The 22885-nt window shown below is 42.6% G+C and overlaps 2 protein-coding genes across 10 annotated transcripts in view; one reads left to right on the top strand and one right to left on the bottom strand.

Moving 5' to 3' along the window:
- The window catches only part of PTBP3 (polypyrimidine tract binding protein 3), a 226391-nt gene extending 221974 nt beyond the window's left edge, over positions 1–4417 (bottom strand). The window contains exon 1 of one of the 5 annotated variants that reach the window (XM_056518480.1): positions 4142–4417. In XM_056518480.1, coding sequence (XP_056374455.1) covers positions 4142–4297 — 156 coding nt within the window. In that variant the 5' untranslated portion in view covers positions 4298–4417. The remainder of the gene's footprint in view (positions 1–4141) is intronic. The other 4 variants (XM_056518499.1, XM_056518547.1, XM_056518510.1 and 1 more) reach the window with 4 other exon arrangements.
- Positions 4290–22885, top strand: part of HSDL2 (hydroxysteroid dehydrogenase like 2) — a 44710-nt gene continuing 26114 nt past the window's right edge. The window contains exons 1-5 of one of the 5 annotated variants that reach the window (XM_056518585.1): positions 4290–4406; positions 4573–4635; positions 7223–7386; positions 15898–15996; positions 16315–16429. In XM_056518585.1, the coding sequence (XP_056374560.1) occupies positions 4619–4635; positions 7223–7386; positions 15898–15996; positions 16315–16429 (395 nt within the window). In that variant the 5' untranslated portion in view covers positions 4290–4406; positions 4573–4618. Of the gene's footprint in view, positions 4437–4572; positions 4636–7222; positions 7387–15897; positions 15997–16314; positions 16430–22885 lie in introns of all 5 variants that reach the window. The other 4 variants (XM_056518591.1, XM_056518603.1, XM_056518601.1 and 1 more) reach the window with 4 other exon arrangements.

The raw sequence follows: 22885 nt of genomic DNA, 5'->3' as shown, positions 1-22885 counted from the left end.
GCTGGTTGGTTTTTGGTTAGATAAATAGGGGAAAGGAGGTGTCTGTGTGGATAATCAACTTAGTTCTGGTCCCGCTCCCTAAAATGGAGATAGTTAGAAAAGTAGTGCACTATGGAGAGGACTGTCAGAAGATCAATAACAACAGTAAGAACACTAAAATTATCTTGCCACCACTCTGAAGGGTTAAATGGGCACTGTCAGAATCACAAACTTTTTACATGTACATCTTGGCCAAACATTAAAGGGGTATTCCAGGAAAAAAAAAAAAAAAAAAAATTTTTTTATATATATCAATTGGCTCCAGAAAGTTAAACAAATTTGTAAATTACTTATATTAAAAAATCGACATCCTTTCAATAATTATCAGCTGTGGAAGTTGAGTTGTTCTTTTCTGTCTGACAACAGTGCTCTCTGCTGACATCTCTGCTTTTCTCGGGAACTGCACAGAGTAGAAGAGGTTTACTATGGGGATTTGCTTCTACCTGCCAGCGCTGTTCTGCTCCCCCCCCAATTAATTATCAGCCCAGCGGGGCACTTCTCACAGATGTCACGTTCAAGCACTGCCCTCCTCCTCTTTGTTGGGGGCCGCTGGAGATGGAACTCACTGTACGCCAGTGGTCTCCAACCTGCGGAACTCCAGATGTTGCAAAACTACAACTTCCAGCATGCCCGGACAGCCAACGGCTGTCCGGGCATGCTGGGAGTTGTAGTTTTTCAACTGCTGGAGGTCCGCAGGTTTGAGACCACTGCTGTATGCTGTTTACCTATGCCTGGGCTGCAAAAGATGAAAAACTGTAACCTACCTACGTCGGCCTTACGCTGGGGACTGGAACGTCGGACAGCCGTCAGCCTATCACCGGCCGGAGCGATGTCCCGCCCCTGCCAGTGATAGGCTGAGCCCACTGTCATGTAAGGAGCTCTGGCTGGCTTCTTACATGACAGTGGGCTCAGCCTATCACTGGCCAGGGCAGGGCATCACTCCGGCCGGTGATAGGCTGAAGGCTGTCCAACGTTCCAGTCCCCAGCGTGAGGCCGACGTAGGCAATTTACAGTTTATTTTCTTTATCTTTTGCAGCCCGGGCATAGGTATACAGCGTACAGCAGTGGTCTCAAACCTGCGGCCCTCCAGCTGTTGCAGTTTTGCAACATCTGGAGGTCCGCAGGTAGGAAACCACTGGCATACAGAGTTACAGCACAGGCAGCCCCCAACAAAGAGGAGGAGGGCAGTGCTTGCGGGTGACATGTGAGTAGTGCCCCGCTGGGCTGATCATTAATTGGGGGGAGCAGAACAGCGCTGGAGGGAACATGATTTTGGGGGGGGGGTGAAAGAAATACCGTTATATACCGTGGAACCACCATAAGTTACAAAAATACAGTGATACACATATTTGGTCATACCGCCCAGCTCTACGTCCTTCCTTTATGTGTCCTATTCCTTTTGAATACACTTCTGGCTTTGGCTCCAAAAAACACCAGAAATAAACCAAGTGGAAACTTAGCCTTCGGAGTGAAGCCCAGTGCCGCACACCTTACCAGCTTATAACTTGCATTTGCAGCGGATGTTAGGAGTAACACCTAGTAAGCTCTTGACTTTTCACATGTCTGGGCAACATGTTAAGTTATTTTAAATAACACTAACGCTTCACATCACAAATCACAAAAAATCTGTGCAAACAAAGGATAATTTCACACGTGAGATACTGCATGCACTGCCATAAATGCAGATTAACTCAATATGGCCAACCTCCAGGTTTTAGTGCAAAATCCGTGGCAAATAAGTAATATGTTCCAATCTGTGGGTTGTCATCCATATCATGCTGCTGGTATTACTGCTCAGAGATGGGAGCCATGATGCCAGTGATATGACAATGATTGGCTGAGCACTTCCATGAGTGCCCATCATAGTATAGGGCCAGTTCAAACATTTTTACATTGTGAGGACTATTCCAAAGACCCCATAGCTCAGCTTTCTAGATCATAACTACCACTATAAGCATGACATGGGAAATAACAGGGCTACTGGAATAAACCAGAGTCATCACTATCCACTGCTGGTGGTGCTGGAGATTACCCAGGTAAAAACTTAATTAAATAATAAATAATAACATTTTATTTAAATAAGTTTTTTTAGAGGAATATTCCCATGAGGCAAAAATTATTTTACAGTATAATCACAATTGAAGTGTTTTATTATTATCATAAGTCTTTAGACTGTGTTCACATTTTGAATCTCTTCTGCATTTTTCACATTTTTCCTGCATTAAGGCTGTTTTTTGCTGAGCTTTTCCAAAATCACTGTAAAAAGAACGTTTGGATGAAGATTCACAGCAAAATCATAAAAAAATGCAGCTAGAAATGCAATGTGTGAACAAAGCCTAAGGGGAGGTATAACACAACTATATATCCCGATCCCATAGAGATGGTAAATGTAGCTGGGAGGGTCGGCATCTGGTAGCGACAGCGTGTCGTAGAAGCCTCTCGGCCTGTCAATGGCACCAGCAGAGCGGGATTACAGCCTTGGCACAGTGACAAGTTGCACCCTGTTCCCACCATGACTACTTAGGGTTTATTAGCATACTGTGTGCGCCGGATTAAAAGTATTTTTTCCGGGGAAAGGAATTAAAAGCATTTTTTTCCCTTTAAAAGGAGTTCTCCAATATATATATATATATATATATATATATATATATATATATATATATAGTATTCTGCATGTAAAAAAAAAAAAAAAAAAAATGTACTTACCCTGTGTGCCACTCTTACTGGTTTCCTGTAATCAATACGCCAGGCTGTGGGCCCGGTACCTGCCTATTTCTGGTTTCCTGTGATCAGTACATCAGGCTGTGGGCCTGGTACCTGCCTATTTCTGGTTTCCTGTGATCAGTACATCAGGCTGTGGGCCTGGTACCTGCCTATTTCTGGTTTCCTGTGATCAGTACATCAGGCTGTGGGCCTGGTACCTGCCTATTTCTGGTTTCCTGTGATCAGTACATCAGGCTGTGGCTCAGCGAATCGCTGGCAGCAATGTCCCACCTCGGCCAGTAGTTGGCTGAGTGGCAATGAAATGTATTGAGCCCAATACGTCACATCCAATCACTGGCCAAGGTGGAACATCGCTAAGGCAAGCAATTTGCTGAGCCAAAGCCTGATGTACTGATCACAGGAAACCTGGTACCAGGCCCACAGCACACGGAATGTTGAGGGAAAAACCCTTTAAGTACTGGAAGGTTTAGAGAGTCAAGCTGGGGATCACATGACATTTACAGTAATGAAGCGTAGATGCAGCAGTGCTGAAATAAAACAAATGGCGCTGTAGGATTAGCAATGGTGAGTGTGCATGATTTGGGACAAAGAAAACAAGACATGGATTGCTTCTTTATTAAAGGGGTAGTCCAGGGATCTGAACTGAACACATAGTGGATAAATGTTTGATCGTAAGGGGTCTGACCACTGGGACCCCCGTGATCTCCTATAGAGGACCCCAGCTACTTACCGGTCCTTGGTGCACCCGGCCTCTACCTTACTAGATGAACGCAAGTGATGGCCCGCTCAGCCAATCACCAGCCAAGGCGTGAAACTGCCGCATGGGTGGGGGGCAGCTCTTCAAGGCCACATAAGCAGCCAGGGCACCATACAGGAGATCACTGTGGGTCCCATCCTGTAAGTGATAGTTCTATCTTCTTATTTTCACTCCCATGCCCTGTAGGACATGATTTCTCTCATTATTGCCCACTGCTGGCTCATGTACCCTGCATACCCTGTCTCAATGTTTGGGGGAGGAGCAGTGACAACTATTAGGCATAATTGAGGAAATTGTAAAACCTGTGGAGGAGAAAAAGTTAACCAGCTGCCCATGGCAACCAGATAGTTTCTTTCACAAATAAAAGAAGCGATCTGATTGGTTGCTAAAGGCAGCTGCACAGCTTTTGATAGATGTCCCCCATTGTGTCTATAAAATGTTGGAGTATGACGCTCGTACAGAAGATACACATGCTCTTTATGTATAGGTCCTGTAAATACCAAATACAAGATTTCTCTCAGTACAAGGCAATGGGCCCCCAATAGGCAGAAGTATGTATGACTCATGAGAAAGTTGTTATTGAAGCCACAAGCAAACAGAAGTGTCACTCCCACCAAGTACCTGCGGGCGGCTCTGCCTCTTGGTGTCTGCACCACCGTCCACTTTCCATAGCATAAAAAGGAAGACGGGCTCCCAGACCTGAGCAGCAGCTTTCAGCGCTCCACGCCTCGCTCTCAGATCAGTAAGCCTGGGCGCCGCACGTGTGAGGGGGTACATCGATGTGATCGCTGATTGGCTGCTGCTCCTGACGACCTCCTATTGGCTGCGTCTGGGACTGCTCGCAGAAACTAGGTGACCGGTCACGGTAAAGAGCCGGGAGAACGCGGTACGGCTGCGGGGTGTGTGCACTTTTACGGTGTAGGTGACAGCTTAGTAATGGCGGGTGGCTAGTGCATGTGTACAGTGGCGGTGACCTTTAGTATATGACGTGACATGTCAACTTGGCTGTGTAGGGTAAAGGTTATAGTCTAACTGCTGTCTCCCTGTTCTAGTAACAAGCCCCGAAGGAGTGTGACAGCAGGAAGGATCGTGTGCACCATGCTGCCAAATACAGGGTAAGAGCCCAGCATGGGTATACCTGAAGGGGGCAGCCATGTTCACTGTACTGTACTGCTGATGGCTGTCACCTTCCTCACCTTGTGGGGGGCTGCTGTAACTTATATATGTGCAAGCCTTATTCCATGCACTGTCAATGTGGGTAGAGTGACTGAGGTTACTGAGGTTCATGCACTGACTGGCTGCCTAAACTACAAGTCATTGGAGTCGTCTTTGGGGGCTTCTCCCCTGCAGGCCTTGATTAGTAGATCACTCTCTATAGAAAGATCAATCAGTTAAAGGGGTACTCCAGCGCTAAGATATCTTATCTCTTATCCAAAGGATAGGGGATAAGATGCCTGATCGTGGGGGTCCCGCCGCTGGGGACCCCCATGATCTTCCATGCCGCACCCCGTTAGAATCAGCCCCCGGAGCGTGCTCGCTCCGGATCTGATTACTGGCGATCACATCTGAGCGCTTTAGCCCCTACCTTTTTTAGAACATACTATCTCAGGAGTGACAACTCGCACAGGCATTTTGTAACTTTTGTTTCCGTTTCTACACAGTACATTTTTCGGTAAAAATGACACCTTCTCTTTATTCTGTAGGTCCATACGATTAAAATGATACCCAACTTATATAGGTTCTGGAAAAAAATCATAACTACATGCAGGACCTCTGACCTCTATAACTTTATTTTTCCGCATATGCGGCGGCATGAGGGCTCATTTTTTGCTCCGTGATCTGAAGTTTTTTAGCGGTACCATTTTTGTATTGATCTGACTTTTTGATCACTTTTTATTCATTTTTTCATGAAATAAAAAGTGACCAAAAATACACTATTTTGGACTTAGGAATTTTTTTTGCACATACGCCATTGACCGTGCGGTTTAATTTAATTATTTTTATAATTCGGACATTTCCACTTATGGCGGTACCACATATGTTTATTTTTATTTACACTTTTTTTTTTTTTTTTTTTTTTTATGCGGAAAAGGGGGTGATTCAAACTTTTATTAGGGGAGGGGTTAAATGATCTTTATTCACTTTTTTTTCTTTTTTTTTTTTTTTTGCAGTGTTATAGCTCCCATAGGGACCTATAACACTACACACACTGATCTTTTACATCGTTCAATGGTTTCTCATAGGAAACCATTGATCGATGATTCTGCCACTTGACTGCTCATGCCTGGATCTCGGGTACTGAGCAGTCATTCGGCAATCGGACAGCAAGGAGGCAGGTAGGGACCCTCCGGCTGTCCTGTAAGCTTAGATCAACTTTGAACGCCGCGTCTAAAGGGTTAATAGCGCGAGGCACCACGATCAATGCCGCGCGCTATTAGCCACGGTTCCCGGCCGTTGTTAGAGGCCGGGCCCGACCCGCTATGGCCCCGCGTTATAGAACGGGAGCGGACTCAGGGCGTACAAGTACATCATGGGTCCTTAACAGGTTAAAATATAACTTTTGATCCTGTATGGTGAACAGCATGCCCCATACTCATCACTGCCGCTGCCCCGTTCTGCCGTCCGCATCATGACGTCTTATGGAGGAGCATGCGACATACACATCACTCTACTTCCTCCGTAGCGTTACGCTGGGTGCAGTAGAGTGACGTGTGTGTGTGTGTGTCACATGCTCCTCCATAAGACTCCATGATGCGGACGGCAGAACGGGGCAGGGGAGCACTCCACCAGGTATTGGATTTGGTATCGGGGACATTAGACGAGTCCCCCGATACCATGCAAATACCTGGTATCGGCACCGATACCAGTATCGGGACATCTCTACCTCTAATAGTTAATTATGGTCCCCACTTTTCCCAGTGTGCCTACTTTTCCTTAAGTCACAGCAAGCCTCTCCCATTTTACTACGGTAGTGATCACAACAGGTTCAAAGCCACATATATTTCAGCAGGATATCATGGCGGATTCCCCAAGCTCTGCTTATGCATTATAACATTGCTACCTTTAGTAACAGGTACAGATCATATACTAACTTAAAGGGTTACTCCGGTGCTTAGACATCTTATCCCCTATCCAAGGGATAGGGGATAAGATGCCTGATCGTGGGAGTCCCGTAGCTGGGGACGCCCGTGATCATGCATGCGGCACCCCGTTTGTAATCGGTTCCCGGAGTGTGTTCGCTCTGGGACTGATTACCGGCGACCACAGGGCCGACGGCGTGTGACATCACGCCTCCGCCCCCGTGTGACGTCACGCTCCGCCCCTCAATGCAAGCCTACGGGAGGGGGAGTGATAGCTGTCACGCCCCCTCCCGTAGGCTTGCATTGAGGGGCGGAGTGTGACATCACATGGGGGCGGAGGCGTGATGTCACACGCCGTCGGCCCTGTGGTCGCCAGTAATCAGTCCCGGAGCGAACACGCTCCGGGGACTGATTACAAACGGGGTGCCGCGTGCATGATCCCGGGGGTCCCCAGCAGCGGGACTCCCGCGAACAGGCATCTTATCCCCTATCCTTTGGATAGGGGATACGATGTCTAAGCACCGGAGTACCCCTTTAATACAAAATAGTCAAATACATTCTCCCAAGCAAAATGCAGTAGCAACTTTAACTTGCTTGTTGACTGTCTTATATTTTATTACAGGAGACTAGCAGGATGTACTTTGTTTATCACTGGTGCCAGTCGTGGTATTGGAAAAGCTATAGCTTTAAAAGCTGCCAGAGATGGTGCAAATGTGGTCATAGCGGCAAAAACCTCAGAACCGCACCCTAAGCTACCAGGAACAATCTATACTGCAGCCGAGGAAAGTATGTGTCCAAATGTGTTATTTTTTAAACATATACTAGTATTAAGTTTACAAATTTAGAAAAGAATAATTATATATATATATATATATATATATATATATATATATATATATATATATATATTATTTTTTTTTTTTTTTTTTTTTTTTTTTTTTTTTACATATTTGTATCTTTTTTTTGGGGGTTGTATTTTAAACAAGTATCACAGGACTGAAAACTCTAAATAGCCAGATCCCTGCCTGATAAAACCATGTTGCGGCAAAAATGTCCCAACGTTCCCCCTCCTCAAAAAAATTAAAAATTTTTTAAAAAAATTCTGTTCATTAGGGGGCTTTAAAGAGTACCTGTCATGAACTTGAAACTTGATTTTTAATCCTCCCAGTTTACACCCTCCATCACGATAAACCACCCTGCCTTTATTTTTATTTTTTTTTATTTGGTTTCTACCTTGATATTGTTCTGTATCTTCTGTGTAGTCTCAGTGAGCTCCACCCCTTTTGGCATAAAAAAAAAAAATACAACATAATGGGTAGAGATGAGCAAACTTACAGTAATTCGATTCATCATGAACTTCTCGGCTCGGCGTTTGCTGACTTTAGCCTGCATAAATCAGTTCAGCTTTCAGGTGCTCATTTATGCAGGCTAAAGTCAGCAAACGCCGAGCCGCGAAGTTCATGATGAATCTAATTACTGTAAGGCTGGGTTCACACTACGTTTTCTCCCATACGGGAGCGCATACGGCAGGGGGGAGCTAAAAGCTCGCGCTCCCGTATGTCACCGTATGCGCTCCCGTATGTCATTCATTTCAATGAGCCGACCGGAGTGAAACGTCCGGTCGGCTCATTTTTGCGCCGTATGCGCTTTTACAACCGGACCTAAAACCGTGGTTGACCACAGTTTTGGGTCCGGTTGTAAAAGCGCATACGGCGCAAAAATGAGCCGACCGGACCGAACGTTTCACTCCGGTCGTCTCATTGAAATGAATGACATACGGGAGTGCATACGGTGACATACGGGAGCGCGAGCTTTTAGCTCCCCCTGCCGTATGCGCTCCCGTATGGGAGAAAACGTAGTGTGAACCCAGCCTAACTTCGCTCATCTCTAATAATGGGTGTCACTGTATTTATAACAAGCCATACTATAAAATGGGAATGTTGTTTATCCCGCACTGTGAATGCTGCAGAAAATAAAGGCCAAAATAGATTATATAGCCTACACAAAAAGGAATAAAAATTATCAAAAGGTGGCAAGTACTTACAAAAGGGGCCAATTAAAACTATAGCTCCTCCTGCAAAATGGTCTTCAGAATATGGCGACAAATGAAAAAGTAACAAAACATACAAAAAACCAAAAGCTATAAATCGCTGTAAGTGTACTGGCCTTCTGAATAAAGATAATAACATTTTATTATTTTGCATAACGTAATTAAGAACAATGAATTACAGCAAAAAAAATCTAGTGTTTAAGATAAAAAAATAAAAATCAATGATTGAAGGGGGTCTGACTACTGAGACGCCAGATGAATGTGAACTGTCCCATTCAAATGAATGGGATCAGTTCTAGCATCAGTTTCTCTCCGACACATTTTCTACAGCGCTGGAGGGAAAAGATGGCGGATACCAGACATATATAATGGTTGGACTCAAAGATGGATTCTCAGAATCACTGGGATAGGTTACTACACAAAAAGAAGGTTACCGCAGTACTTTATATTTGATCACAAAAGTAAAATGAATGCTCTTTGTACACTTTTTGATTATTATGTGCCCCCTAACCACCACGTGGCGGTGGCTTCACTTGGTATGGGACCCTAACACTATACTCTCTTCTTATGGGCATAGGGGTGTATTTAGAAACTTCCATGTGGATAGAGTGGCTACGGCCTCACTCACACCACTATTTGTGCCACCGAGGAACGGATTCTTCAGAAAAATGTCAGAATGACATGCCAGCCTATCTGTTCTCTGACAGGCACAGACCCCATTCATTTCAATGGCTTGAGTTTTGTCAATTATTACGTTCAGGTCTTTTCCCGAGTATATACACGTTTAAGACCCGACAGGCAGCGGACGTTAGAAAAAGGAGGGGAGAAAGATTACTGAATGCAATGTCTTTTTTTTTTTTTTTTCTCCCGCTAGTAAATAACGGCTCCTGACAAACCCCATTATAGTCAATGGGATCCATCAGGAACCATTGTGCCCTGTCCTATTAAATGGTGTGTTTTTTATTTATTTATTAATTTTTTTTTTAACGGCTAACAGAGATTTTCGGATGGGGCACAACAGCAGTGTGATAGAAGCCTTAAAGGGGTACTCCGGTGGAAAACATATATTTTTATTTTTTATTTTTTTTCTTAAATAAACTGGTGCCATAAAGTCTGAACAGATTTGTAAATTACTTCTATAAAAATGTTTTTTAATCCTTCCAGTACTTATTAGTTGCTGAATACTACAGAGAAAATTATTTTCTTTTTGGAACACAGTGCTGTCTGCTGAATCACGAGCACAGTGCTGTCTGCTGAATCACGAGCACAGTGCTCTCTGCTAAATCACGAGCACAGTGCTCTCTGCTGACATCTCTGTCCATTATAGGAACTGTCCAGAGCAGCATAAGTTTGCTATGGGGATTTTCTCCTACTCTGGACAGTTCTTAAAATGGACAGAGATATCAGCTGAGAGCACTGTCCTCGTGGGGGAGAATTATCAAAACCTGTCCAGAGGAAAAGTTGCTGAGTTGCCCATAGCAACCAATCAGATCGCTTCTTTCATTTTTCAGAGGCCTTTTCAGAAATGAAAGAAACAATCTGATTGGTTGCTATGGGCAACACAGCAACTCTTCCTCCAGACAGGTTTTGATGAATCTCCCCCTGTGTTCCAAAAAGAAATGAATTTCCTCTGTAGTATTCAGCAGCTAATAAGTACTGGAAGGATAAAGATGTTTTAATAGAAGTAATTTACGAATCTGTTTAACTTTCTGGCACCAGTTGATTTAAAAAAATAAAATAAAAATAAAAAGTTTTCCACCGGAGTACCCCTTTAACCCCTTAAGGACCCAGCCATTTTACACCTCAGGACCTGGCCATTTTTTGCAATTCTGACCACTGTCACTTTAAACATTAATAACTCTGGAATGCTTTTAGTTATCATTCTGATTCCGAGATTGTTTTTTCGTGACATATTCTACTTTAACATAGTGGTAAAATTTTGTGGTAACTTGCATCCTTTCTTGGTGAAAAATCCCAACATTTTATGAAAAATTTGAAAATTTTGCATTTTTTTAACTTTGAAGCTCTCTGCTTGTAAGGAAAATGGATATTCCAAATAATTTTTTTTTTTATTCACATATACAATATTTTTTATTCACATCTACTTTATGTTTGCATCATAAAATTTACGTGTTTTTACTTTTGGAAGTCACCAGAGGGCTTCAAAGTTCAGCAGCAATTTTCCAATTTTTCACAAAATTTCCAAACTCAAAATTTTTCATGGACCAGTTCAGGTTTGAAGTGGATTTGAAGGGTCTTCATATTAGAAATACCCCACAAATTACCCCATTATAAAAACTGCACCCCCCAGAGTATTCAAAATGACATTCAGTCCGCGTTTTAACGCTTTAGGTGTTTCACAGGAATAACAGCAAAGTGAAGGAGAAAATTCACAATCTCCATTTTTTACACTCGCATGTTCTTGTAGACCCAATTTTTGAATTTTTACAAGGGGAAAAAGGAGAAAATGTATACATATATTTGTAGCCCAATTTTTCTCGAGTAAGCACATACCTCATATGTCTATGTAAAGTGTTCGGCGGGCGCAGTAGAGGGCTCAGAAGCGAAGGAGCGACAAGGGGATTTTGGAGAGTACGTTTCTTTGAAATGGTTTTTGGGAGGCATGTTGCATTTAGGAAGCCCCTATGGTGCCAGAACAGCAAAAATCCCCCACATGGCATATCATTTTGGAAACTAGACCCCTTGAGGTACGTAACAAGGAATAAAGTGAGCCTTAATACCCCACAGGGGTTTCACGACTTTTGCATATGTAAAAAAATAAAAATAAAATTTCACTAAAATGTGTTTCCCCCCAAATTTCACATTTTTGCAAGGGTTAATAGCAGAAAATACCCCCCAAACATTGTAACCCCATCTCTTCTGAGTATGAAGGTACCCCATAAGTTGACCTGAGGTGTACTATGGGTGAACTACAATGCTCAGAAGAGAAGGAGTCATATTTGGCTTTTTGAGAGCAAATTTTGCTCGGGGGCATGTCGCATTTAGGAAGCCCCTATGGTGCCAGGACAGCAAAAAAAAAACACATGGCATACAATTTTGGAAACTAGACCCCTTGTGGAACGTAACAAGAAATAAAGTGAGCCTTAACTTTTGCATACGTAAAAAAAAAATAAAAAAAATCACTAAAATGTGTGTTTCCCCCCAAATTTCACATTTTTACAAGGGTTAATAGCAGAAAATACCCCCCAAAATTTGTAACCACATCTCTTCTGAGTATGGAGGTACCCCATAAGTTGACCTGAAGTGCACTACGGGCGAACTACAATGCTCAGAAGAGAAGGAGTCATATTTGGCTTTTTGAGAGCAAATTTTGCTCAGGGGGCATGTCGCATTTAGGAAGCCCATATGGTGCCAGGACAGCAAAATAACCCCCACATGGCATACCATTTTGGAAACTAGACCCCTTGAGGAACGTAACAAGGCATAAAATGAGCATTTACCCCCCCACTGGTGTCTGTCAAATCTTTGGAACAGTGGGCTGTACAACATTTTTAATTTGCACAGCCCACTGTTCCAAAGATCTGTCAGACACCAGTGGGGTGTAAATTCTCACTGGACCCCTCATTACATTCCGTGAGGGGTCTAGTTTCCGAAATGAGGTCACATGTGGGGTTTTGTTTTTTTTGCGTTTGTCAAAACCGCTGTAACAATCAGCCACCCCTGTGCAAATCACCTCAAATGTACATGGTGCACTCTCCCTTCTGGGCCTTGTTGTGCGCCCCCAGAGCACTTTGCGCCCACATATGGGGTATCTCCGTAGTCGGGAGAAGTTGCATTACAAATTTTGTGGGGCTTTTTTCCCCTTTACCTCTTGTCAAAATGAAAAGTATAGGGCAACACCAGCATGTTAGTGTAAAAAGTTTATTTTTTTACACTAACATGCTGGTGTAGACCCCAACTTCACCTTTTCATAAGGGGTGAAAGGAGAAAAAGCCCCCCCAAGATTTGTTAGTCAATTTCTCCCGAGTATGGTGATACCCCATATGTGGCCCTAAACTGTTGCCTTGAAATACGACAGGGCTCCAAAGTGAGAGCGCCATGCGCATTTGAGGCCTGAATTAGGGATTTGCATAGGGGTGGACATAGGGGTATTCTACGCCAGTGATTCCCAAACAGGGTGCCTCCAGCTGTTGCAAAACTCCCAGCATGCCTGGACAGTCAACGGCTGTCTGGCAATACTGGGAGTTGTTGTTTTGCAACAGCTGGAGGCTCCATTTTGGAAAGAGTGGCGAACCAGACGTTTTTCATTTTTATTGGGGAGGGAGGGGGGCTGTGTAGGGGTATGTGTATATGTAGTGTTTTTTACTTTTTATTTTATTTTGTGTAAGTGTAGTGTAGTGTTTTTAGGGTACAGTCACACGGGCAGGGGGGATTACAGCGAGTTTGAGCTGCCGCGCAAAATTTGCTGCATCGCAAACTTGCAGCCTGATACTCACTGTAAGCCCCCTGCCCATGTGAGTGTACCCTGTACATTCACAGGGGGGGGGGGGCCTCCAGCTGTTGCAAAACTACTACTCCCAGCATGCCTGAGAATGTTTGGGAGTTGTGGTTTTGCAACAGCTGGAGGCACACGGGTTGGGAAACACTGAGTTAGGAAACAATGTTTCCCAACCAGTGTGCCTCCAGCTGTTGCAAAACCACAACTCCCAAACATTCTCAGGCATGCTGGGAGTAGTAGTTCGGCAACATCTTTAGAGCCAGATGTTGCCGAACTACAACTCCCAGCATGCTTGGAGTTGTAGTTTTGCAACATCTGGAGGACTACAGTTTGCAGACCACTGATACAGTGGTTCCCAATCTGTGCCCTTCCAGATGTTGCAAAACTACAACTCCCAGTATGCCAAAACTGTCCAGGCATGTTGGGAGTTGTAGTTCTGCAACATCTGAAGGGCCAGATGTTACAGAACTACAACTCCCAGCATGCCTGGACAGTAAGGGCATGCTGAGGATGTGTAGTTTTGCAACATCTGGAAGGGCACAGTGGTCTCCAAACTGTGGACCTCCAGATGTTGCAAAACTGCAACTCCCAGCATGCCCAGACGTCAAGGGCTGTCTGGGCATGCTGGGAGTTGTAGTTTACAGGGTCCTATTACAGCAATGCATGTCGCTTTACGGCGACGTGCATTGCTGTAAAGGGCCCGACCGCGGCTGAAGATCTACTCACCTGTCGCCGCCGCCGCCGTCTTCATCGTCTGGATCCGGGTCTTCAGGGACGAGGTAAGTACCGGGGCCGGTCCCCAGCACTCCCCCGTCCCCCGCCGCGTCCTCCGGTCTTCCTCCCGTCCTCTCCGGACTTTCAGGGGCAGAGCGGGAGGAAGTAACCGCCCCCCCTCCTGCGATTGGTCGGTTAACTAACCGACAGATCGCAGGGGATCGGAGGAGGTGGCCGGCTTGCCACCTCGCTCCGATACTCCAGCATAGTCCTGGCTGTCTGTGACAGCCGGGATCATGCGAAATTACCGGGCGGTCGGGTCCCAGAGACCCGATCAGCCCGGTATCGCCGCAGATCGCAAGGGCGATTTCCCTTGGCCCCCCTCGGCATTTGCCCTGGATGCCTGCTGAAGGATTTCAGCAGGCATCCAGTTCCGATCTCTGCCCGGCGAGCGGCAGAGACCGGAAAACGCCATGACGTATGCATACGTCATGGGTCCTTAAGACCCAGGGTGTGAAGACGTATGCATACGTCATGGGTCCTGAAGAGGTTAAGCTCAGACTTAACTCTTTTTTATTTTATTAAAATTTTATTTTTTTTCCTCTTTTGTTTTGGTTTTTACCTTCTAAACATCATATTGCTGCACCAATTTTACTTTGTAATACCATCAATTATTTTGTAACTTTTTCGGGCTTCCGGTTCTTTGCAGTGCATTTTTCGGTAAAAATTACACCTTCTCTTTTATTCTGTAGGTCCATACGGTTACAAGGATACCCAATTTATGTAGGTTTTATATTTACTTCTTACCCCTATAACCTTTTTGTTTTTCCGTATATGGGGCTGTATCAGGGCTCATTTTTTTTGCTCCATGATCTGTAGTTAGTTTTGATGGGACTTCTTGATCGCTTTTTTTTTTTTTTTTTTTTTTTTTTTTTTTTTTTTTTACTTAGGTTAAACAAAGTGATCAAAAATACGCAATTTTGGACTTTGGTATTTTATGTAAACGCCATTGACCGTGCGGTTTAATTAACATTATATTTTTATAGTTCTGACATTTATGCATGTGGCGATACCACATATGTTTTATGTTTATTTTTGTGTGTATGATTATATAGATAGTTGTAGATAGAAGTGACAGAGCGGCACTGCTAACTTGATATGGTGTTAATCACAATGTACTTTAAAGGATGCATATGGAGGTAGACTCCTGACAGGTCACCCAGTACGAAAAAGGTCCCACTGGCGGTGCTATGTGAAAAGGTAAATACGTTCAGACAAATGCTAGTGACAAGAAACAATCCACACCTGCACTCATCTCTAGGGTACCGCAACTCTGTCTTGTCTCATCCAATTCCTCTTATCAAAGACCGGGCATCTCAGATGTAATGGCGCTCAGAAGAAGGTGACTGCCGTCAGTTTGACGCAATCATAATGCGCTTCATCCGGATGAAGCACATTATGATTGCGTGAAACCGCCGGCAGTCGCCTTCTTCTGAGCGCCATTACATCTGAGATGCCCGGTCTTTGATAAGAGGAATTGGATGAGACAAGCCAGAGTTGCGGTACCCTAGAGATGAGTGCAGGTGTGGATTGTTTCTTGTTACTAGTATGTATATATAGTCAAAGTCCCGAAATCACAGCACCAGCCAGGCCATGGATCTTAAAAACTGGATTACTTTATTGACCCAAATGTAGTCACTAGCCTACTACACTTGGGCAATTGAAAAGAATGGGACCCGTGCCTGTCCGAGCACGACACTTCGGCATATCTTTTTGCCATTTTCCTGACGTATCCATGCCTCGGAGGCACAAATCCTGGTGTGGACCTAGCCTAAGAGGGGTTGCCACTCCCCAGTGAAAAATGAGCCTCTGTTCTAAATGCCAAAATTGGCTTCATCCTTAAGGTGTTAAAGGAAAATGTACATGTTTCTTGCAGGAAGATTTATTTATTTCCCTCAGATCGCAACTATAAACAGTTTCCATATAAGTAAGCGCTTACTTTCCAGTTTGGAGCCATTAGTAATGTTAAATGACTGCTTGTAAACTGACCATCTCATGTATTTTCTCTCCATAGTTGAGGCTGCTGGTGGAAAGGCTTTACCATGTATTGTTGACGTGAGAGATGAAAATCAGATCAGTGAGGCAGTGGAAAAGGCAGTGAAAACATTTGGAGGTAATACAGCTATTTTAACAGTATCTCGGCATGTATACTTTAACAGAACCGTTCCTGAGAATAATGCGGCCTTTGTTTGCCTTTTCCTACTTCCTGATTTCACTGTGAGTAGTGTGTCTCCTATTTGTGGAGCCAGAAGAAAACTCACGGCCTTCTTATCATTTTAATGCAGATGTAAATGGGACTTGTTCAGTGGGTTAGAAACATACCTAATTTTCTCTACTGGACTTCTAGTATTCTGTTAGTATTTCAGTCAAGAATAAAATGTATGCTTATACTAAAATAATTTTGGTATATTTTTTTTATTTACTTGTACAGGTATAGACATCTTGGTGAATAATGCTAGTGCCATCAGCCTGACCAACACTTTGGATACACCTATGAAAAAAGTTGATCTCATGATGGGCATCAATACTAGAGGAGCATATCTCACGTATGTAACACTTGGTAAATTTTCACATAGAAATATGTCATGTGGTAGTAAAAACTGATGCTGAGAACAAGCAGTAGTAATAGGCCTATATTGTAAATACTATATATTAACACCTAAGCTACCAGCGCCATGTGTTCTTCATAGATGGCGAGTGACGGCTGCTGTCAGCAGCCCTCATTCACAGTCAATGACCGTCACTGTCAGGCGTGCATCCTCCAGCGTAATTGATGCCGCGGATGTGCTACGACAGAGCGAGCTCCCTGCTGCTGCCATAGCTCTTTGTGTGTCCGCTCGCTACTGGAGATTTCCCTCCGGCAGTCACGAGCGGACACACTGAGCTACGCAGCAGGGAGAACCAATCCCTGTTGGGGGTACTTGAGGACTGCACTTGGAAAACACTGTTATATGGAATTCCATATAACTGCAGTTTCACAGTGCCAGTAAATGTAGTGTCACAAAGAATAAAGTGTTTGTAATCCAGCCAATGATGATGATAATCTATGTGGATGATGCTTGAACAATTATTGGATTACTGCTTTTAAGCAATAACACTTTCTTCTCCCACATCACAATGAGACAAAGCACTATCATCATTCTCGCAGTGTGTCAGTAAACACACTCACACTATCCAGTCACTCAATGGGTGTTGAAATTCCCATTGTCAGTTTATTTAAAAAATAAAATGAATCAGGAGGCCTAACAGAAGAACAGCACAAAGCAGAATGAGTTCTAAGAAAAGATAACTCACAAATGTTTATGGGGTGATACAAGTATTCACTGAAAATGACACACCAGGAGTGGTGACTGGGTCTTACCTTTGTGCACAAAACAAATGCCTGATCTATTGCAATTGCTGCAGATCCTTCACTTTACAAAGGGGAGTGGACAGATGCTGCCCTAGTTGTGGCAAGCATATCATGTTGGCTTTCTTCGCTTTCCATTGACGGGAACAAGGACCATTAATGATTTAGGACATTGATCGTCCTTGCTTTGCTGTCCCCTATTAACCAAATGCTTCAGCTTGTAAAGGGAGACATTGAGAAAACAGTAATAAATGAAGAGGTTGCTCTCCGGGAAAATCCCACAAAGTATATCTCAAGCATATCAGTGATGTATGGTGCAGGACTAGTTACACAGCAGTATGGCACTACCTGACCAGTTTCCGTCTCCTCATTCAAAGTTAAAGGGCTTTTCTCTTTTGGAAAGCTCCTACCTTTATGCCCTTCAACATCTAAAGGGCCACAGTTTGGAGAACATTGGTATAGAGGAAGGTTTCCTGCTCGAACTACCACCAACCCCACCCCCAGCCATGTACTGTAATACTGCAGAAAGCCATACTAACAAGATGGCAACTTATCTTGGCAAACTCAGCTGTTTGCCAAGAATCTTACAAGCTGGACTCCCACTTTAAAAAAAGCCAAGGATGTTAGGGGAGATTATATGTTCGACTCTTGACGGATGCATAAAAAATGTGTAAAAATGATCTCTGCTGATAAAGTATTCTTTTATAAGGTATGTGGCCCAAACATACCACATATTTCATATAGAAATACACTGGTAACAAAGTGTTGATGATGAGAGGGAAGGGGCAGATCCGATTAAATAAAAAAGGAAAATTAAGGTGTGTGGGCTTTTTATTTTATTTTTTTTATTTAAAAAATATTATATTTTTAGTTTATATTTTTATTTTAAGTAATTTCCCACCAATTTTTTTTTTTTTTAGCTATGTGGCATTTGTCAAGATTTCTATTAAATCTGTATTATGGTTTTTCTGTCTTAAACAGAAACAGAGCTTTCACACTAGAGATGAGCGAACTTACAGTAAATTCGATTCGTCACGAACTTCACGGCTCGGCGGTCGCTGACTTTTCCTGCATAAATTAGTTCAGCTTTCAGGTGCTCCGGTGGACTGGAAAAGGTGGATACAGTCCTAGGAGAGAGAGTCTCCAGCCCACCGGAGCACCTGAAAGCTGAACTCCTTTATGCCGTGAAGTTCGTGACGAATCGAATTTACTGGAAGTTCGCTCATCTCTATTTCACACCATTCTCATTTTACAGGGCATACAGCTGCTAATAAGTACTGGAAGGGTAAAGATTTTTAATAGAAGTAATTTACAAATCTTTTTAACTTTCTAGCACCAGTTGCTTTAAAAAAATAAAAATGTTTTCCACCGGAGTATCCCTTTAACTACACTATGCAGGAAAAAAAAATAATAGTTAATTAACCCTAGCATAACCTTCCGCGTCTGCCACATAATACATCTTTTGAAGGTGTTAAATACAGTTCACAAACAAGCCGTGTGCTTCTTAAGGAAGAAAAAGCCTTTTTATATGCGTTTTACCATCTCAATTCAATGTCTTTGTGCGAGGATCGTCATTAGAAAACACAATGCGGAGCGCTTTGACACATTTATTAAAATGATAATGCACTGAAGTGTCTTTACACTGTTTCATACGTCTCTGCCTTTGCCAGCTGGAGGAACAAGGCAATATAAATAATCATAATAACCATAGCGTGTTGTGTGCAGAATTTTAAAATTGGCCCAGATCAAATGTGCTGAAGTGCTGCTATTTAATAAAATGGATGTGAACAACCCTTCAACACTAAATGTACTTAGCATTATTTAGTATCACAACCAATATCAGAATAAAAGAAAATGTACATAAAACACCCTTTAGATAACCTGAACAAAAAAAAAAAAAAAAAAAAAAAGATGAATTCCTTGTTAGATGTGCTATTTAATATATTCATGAAACTGGAATGATCACATCCCTTCATCTTAAGGGCTGCTTCATATTACAAATCTCTGAGAATGCAATTCTCTAAGAATGGCTAGGAGCCAACAGGTCATGCTCCTTGTATTATTTATTGTAGCAAATTACACTATACATTATACAGGTCTGACTAGTAATTCTTTAAACACATAAATAAAGATTATAGCCTGTTCACACTAGGCTATGACAAATAATAAAATAATAGCCTAAAAGCATATTACCCATTCAGAATATCAAGAATATTAATGTAGGCTGTCTTAGTGCACAGTAGAATTCCCCAAGCTAAGCAGACTGTCTATTAAACAAGTACGGTACTGTATTCTCATAGGAGGTACACATTCAGTAACTAGAAGCATGGGGGTACATCACAGTTTACAGTGTAATACATGGCTATTTACCCTCTTCCCATAAAGGTCTTATGTTTTAGTCACACACACACATAGATCTCATAGAACTGACCCCAAAACTGAACAAAAAAACCTATGACCCAAATGTACTAAAACGGTCTAATTGCTAGCCAGTGCAAACGTAGATGAGTTATGCAAATTGCATAACTCACCACTTCAGATGTTTTTGGTGTTCTGCCCACCATCAACAGCTGCATATAGTTAAAAGGGGACCGGAAGACTTCCAAAAAAGATTTTTTTTTTTTTTTAAATGCGTACTGGGAAATTTGTGTCCCTTCAGCCAGAAAAGTGCGTGCTGTCAACGTGTGTAGCAATATGCATCCCATTGGGTAACAGTCTCTATGCATCTGTCAAACCCATATTTATCCATCAGACTGCATGTTAGTGAAATTCATCACCAGAGAACACATTTAAATAGCTCAAGAGTCTAGCTTGACTAAAAAATGCTACCATACAAACTAAAAAAAATTTACACACAAAGTAGAAATTAATTTAGTAAAAATAAATCTGAAATAATGTAAAATCTATTTTCAAAGAGCAGAAAACCGAAACTTTCTACAAGGTAAAAATGTTATATTCTGGTACTCATTAGAGGTGAGCGAATTTACAGTAAATTCGATTCGTCACGAACTTCTCGACTCGGCAGTTGATGACTTATCCTGCATAAATTAGTTCAGCTTTCAGGTGCTCCCGTGGGCTGGAAAAGGTGGATACAGTCCTAGGAGACTCTTTCCTAGGACTATATCCACCTTTTCCAGCCCACCGGAGCACCTGAAAGCTGAACTAATTTATGCAGGCTAAAGTCAGCAACTGCCGAGTCGTCTACTGTAAATTCGCTCATCTCTAGTACTCATGAGTGAAAATTTTGTTACAGAGCTCTCGTACCAAAATGATGGCACACAGCTCAATAATAAATTCCCTCCTATTGTCATGAAACTAGCCTTTACTCTTTCCCACACATTGATACGACATTTGTCATGAGCAGGAAGACTTTAACGTACATTGCCTTAACTTAATAGCACTGAAGTGTCGCCATGACACCATGGGGGGGGGGGGGGGCATTGCATATTGCTTAACTAGATTTTAGTAAGGCTGCTTTCACACTATAAAATGTATCAGTTTTAAAGATCCGTTCAATGTTCCGTTATTAAAAAAAAAATAGTAATGAAAATCGGCCGTTACAAAATCGCATACGGCTGTAACAAAATCGCATTATAGTCTATGGGATTTTTACATTATCGTTTTTAACCCGTTATTAATAACGGACGTTATTTTGTGACGGAAGATAGTAATTGGAGAAATGGCGCATGCACTATTTCTTCTGTTCATTCACCCATCACAAAATAACGTCCGTTATTAATGAAGGGCTATAACAGGTTAAAACGGATAATTTAAAAATCCCATAGACTATAATGGGATTTTTTAACGGACGTTTTTCAGTTTTTTTTTTTATAACAGAACATTGAACGGATCTTTAAGACGGATACATTTTATAGTGTGAAAGCAGCCTAAGGCTTTTGACACTGTCCCACATTGTAGTTTATTGATAAGTCTTCTGTATTTGAGCTTGGACTCCATATTGTTGTATGGATTAGTCAAAGGCTGAGGGACAGACAACCTAGGGTTATAGTTAATGGAGTATATTCAGAGCAAGGTCTTGCTAGTAGCGGGGTACCTCGGGGCTCTGTACTGCCCATTTTTCTTTAATGACCATAAGGAAAAAAGAGCCATGATTAAGGGCTAATACTTCAGCCTGAAACGCGTCAGTTTATTTTCACTTTTTACAGTGACATGTTGCTACCTTTTTCATTTTTTATTTGGACACTTTTTAAAGTTTGAAGTTTTCAATTCACTTTTTTTGCTGGGAGCTGGACCTTCACACTTTTTCTTTATGATCATGTCTATGTGGAAAAAGGCCCATTGTTCTCCGTACTTCCGCCTCTACTACATGCCATAGACTTGATGTGCATTCAGACTGAAGTGGTGAGCCGATCTGCATTTTTGCTTTTTTTTTATTTTTTTATTTTTTTTTTTTTTTTTTTTTTTCTCATTCATTTTCTTTAATAGTGATATTGCAGAATCTCCATGGTAAGATATTTGGTCTTTTTGCAAGATTTGTAACAGGGTTGATGTTCCTGGAGAGATACGCCAAATGGAAAATAATTTGGGTAAACTAGAAGAATGGTCAGAACATTGGCAATTAAACTTAATGTAGATAAGTGCAAAATAATGCACCTTGGGGATAAAAACCCTTGGACAGAGTATAGGGGGGTCAATATTTCAGAAGACTCAAAAGTAAGCAGACAATGTCATAGAGCAGCAGGATATGCTAGCAGAATGTTTGGGCGTATAGGGAGAGGTATAAGCAGTAGAAAGAGAGAAGTGCTCATGCCACTGTACAGAACACTGGTGAGATCTCACTTGGAGTATTGTGCGCAGTACTGGAGGCCGTATCTCCAGAAGGATATAGATGCTCTAGAGAGAGTTCAAAGAAGAGCTACTAAACTAGTACATTGGATGTAAGTTAAAACTAATCCTGCAAATACAGTGAAGGATTAAAGGGGTACTCTGCCCCTAGACGTCTTATCCCCTATCCAAACGATAGAGGATAAGCTGTCTGATCGTCAGATGTCTGATTGCGGGGGTCCCGCCGCTGGGGCACCCGTTTCTCAGCTGCACAGAGTGAGGATTGCTCTGTCGCTGATGAGGGGTGATGCAGGGAACAGAGTATCTTGATGTCATGGCTCCGCCTCTCAATGCAGGTCTATGAGAGGGGACGTGAGTCCCTGAGCGAGCGGTGTCAGCTTTAATTTCCTGACTGTGCCCCTAAAGTGCCTGCTGCAGGGACCCAGATGACCTGCTGTGAGAACATAGATGACTCAGCTAGAAACTTAATATCAAATTAGCCTGTATGGGGACATCTAGTGGCAAGAATAGCAACTGTCAAATACAAGGTGTTGGGTTTTTACTAGTGTGAAATGTTGTTTCAGACTTGTAGGATTCCTCTCTATTTACTATGGGGATTTACAGATTTACTGTCAGGAACATTTTCTGACCAGCTTTTTCTAGGTGAAAATTTCCAGGCATTTATTCACAGGATTTTCTGTGAATTCAATAATAAATAGGTGGGGTTGTGAAACCAGCCCCCTTTGCAGCAAGCCACACCCCTTTTCTGGTTTCCCACTATGCAATGTCGGGTTAGTTAGATTTTCCTGGTGCACACTGTCACAGTGTCTGATAAATGTATCAGACAGCCTTAGATACTGTGCACAAA

The sequence above is a fragment of the Hyla sarda genome, chromosome 1 (genome assembly GCF_029499605.1).
Source record: "Hyla sarda isolate aHylSar1 chromosome 1, aHylSar1.hap1, whole genome shotgun sequence".
NCBI lineage: Eukaryota > Metazoa > Chordata > Amphibia > Anura > Hylidae > Hyla > Hyla sarda.
The sequence above is the reverse complement of the archived record's forward strand: the minus strand, read 5'-3'. Positions and strand labels throughout refer to the sequence as shown.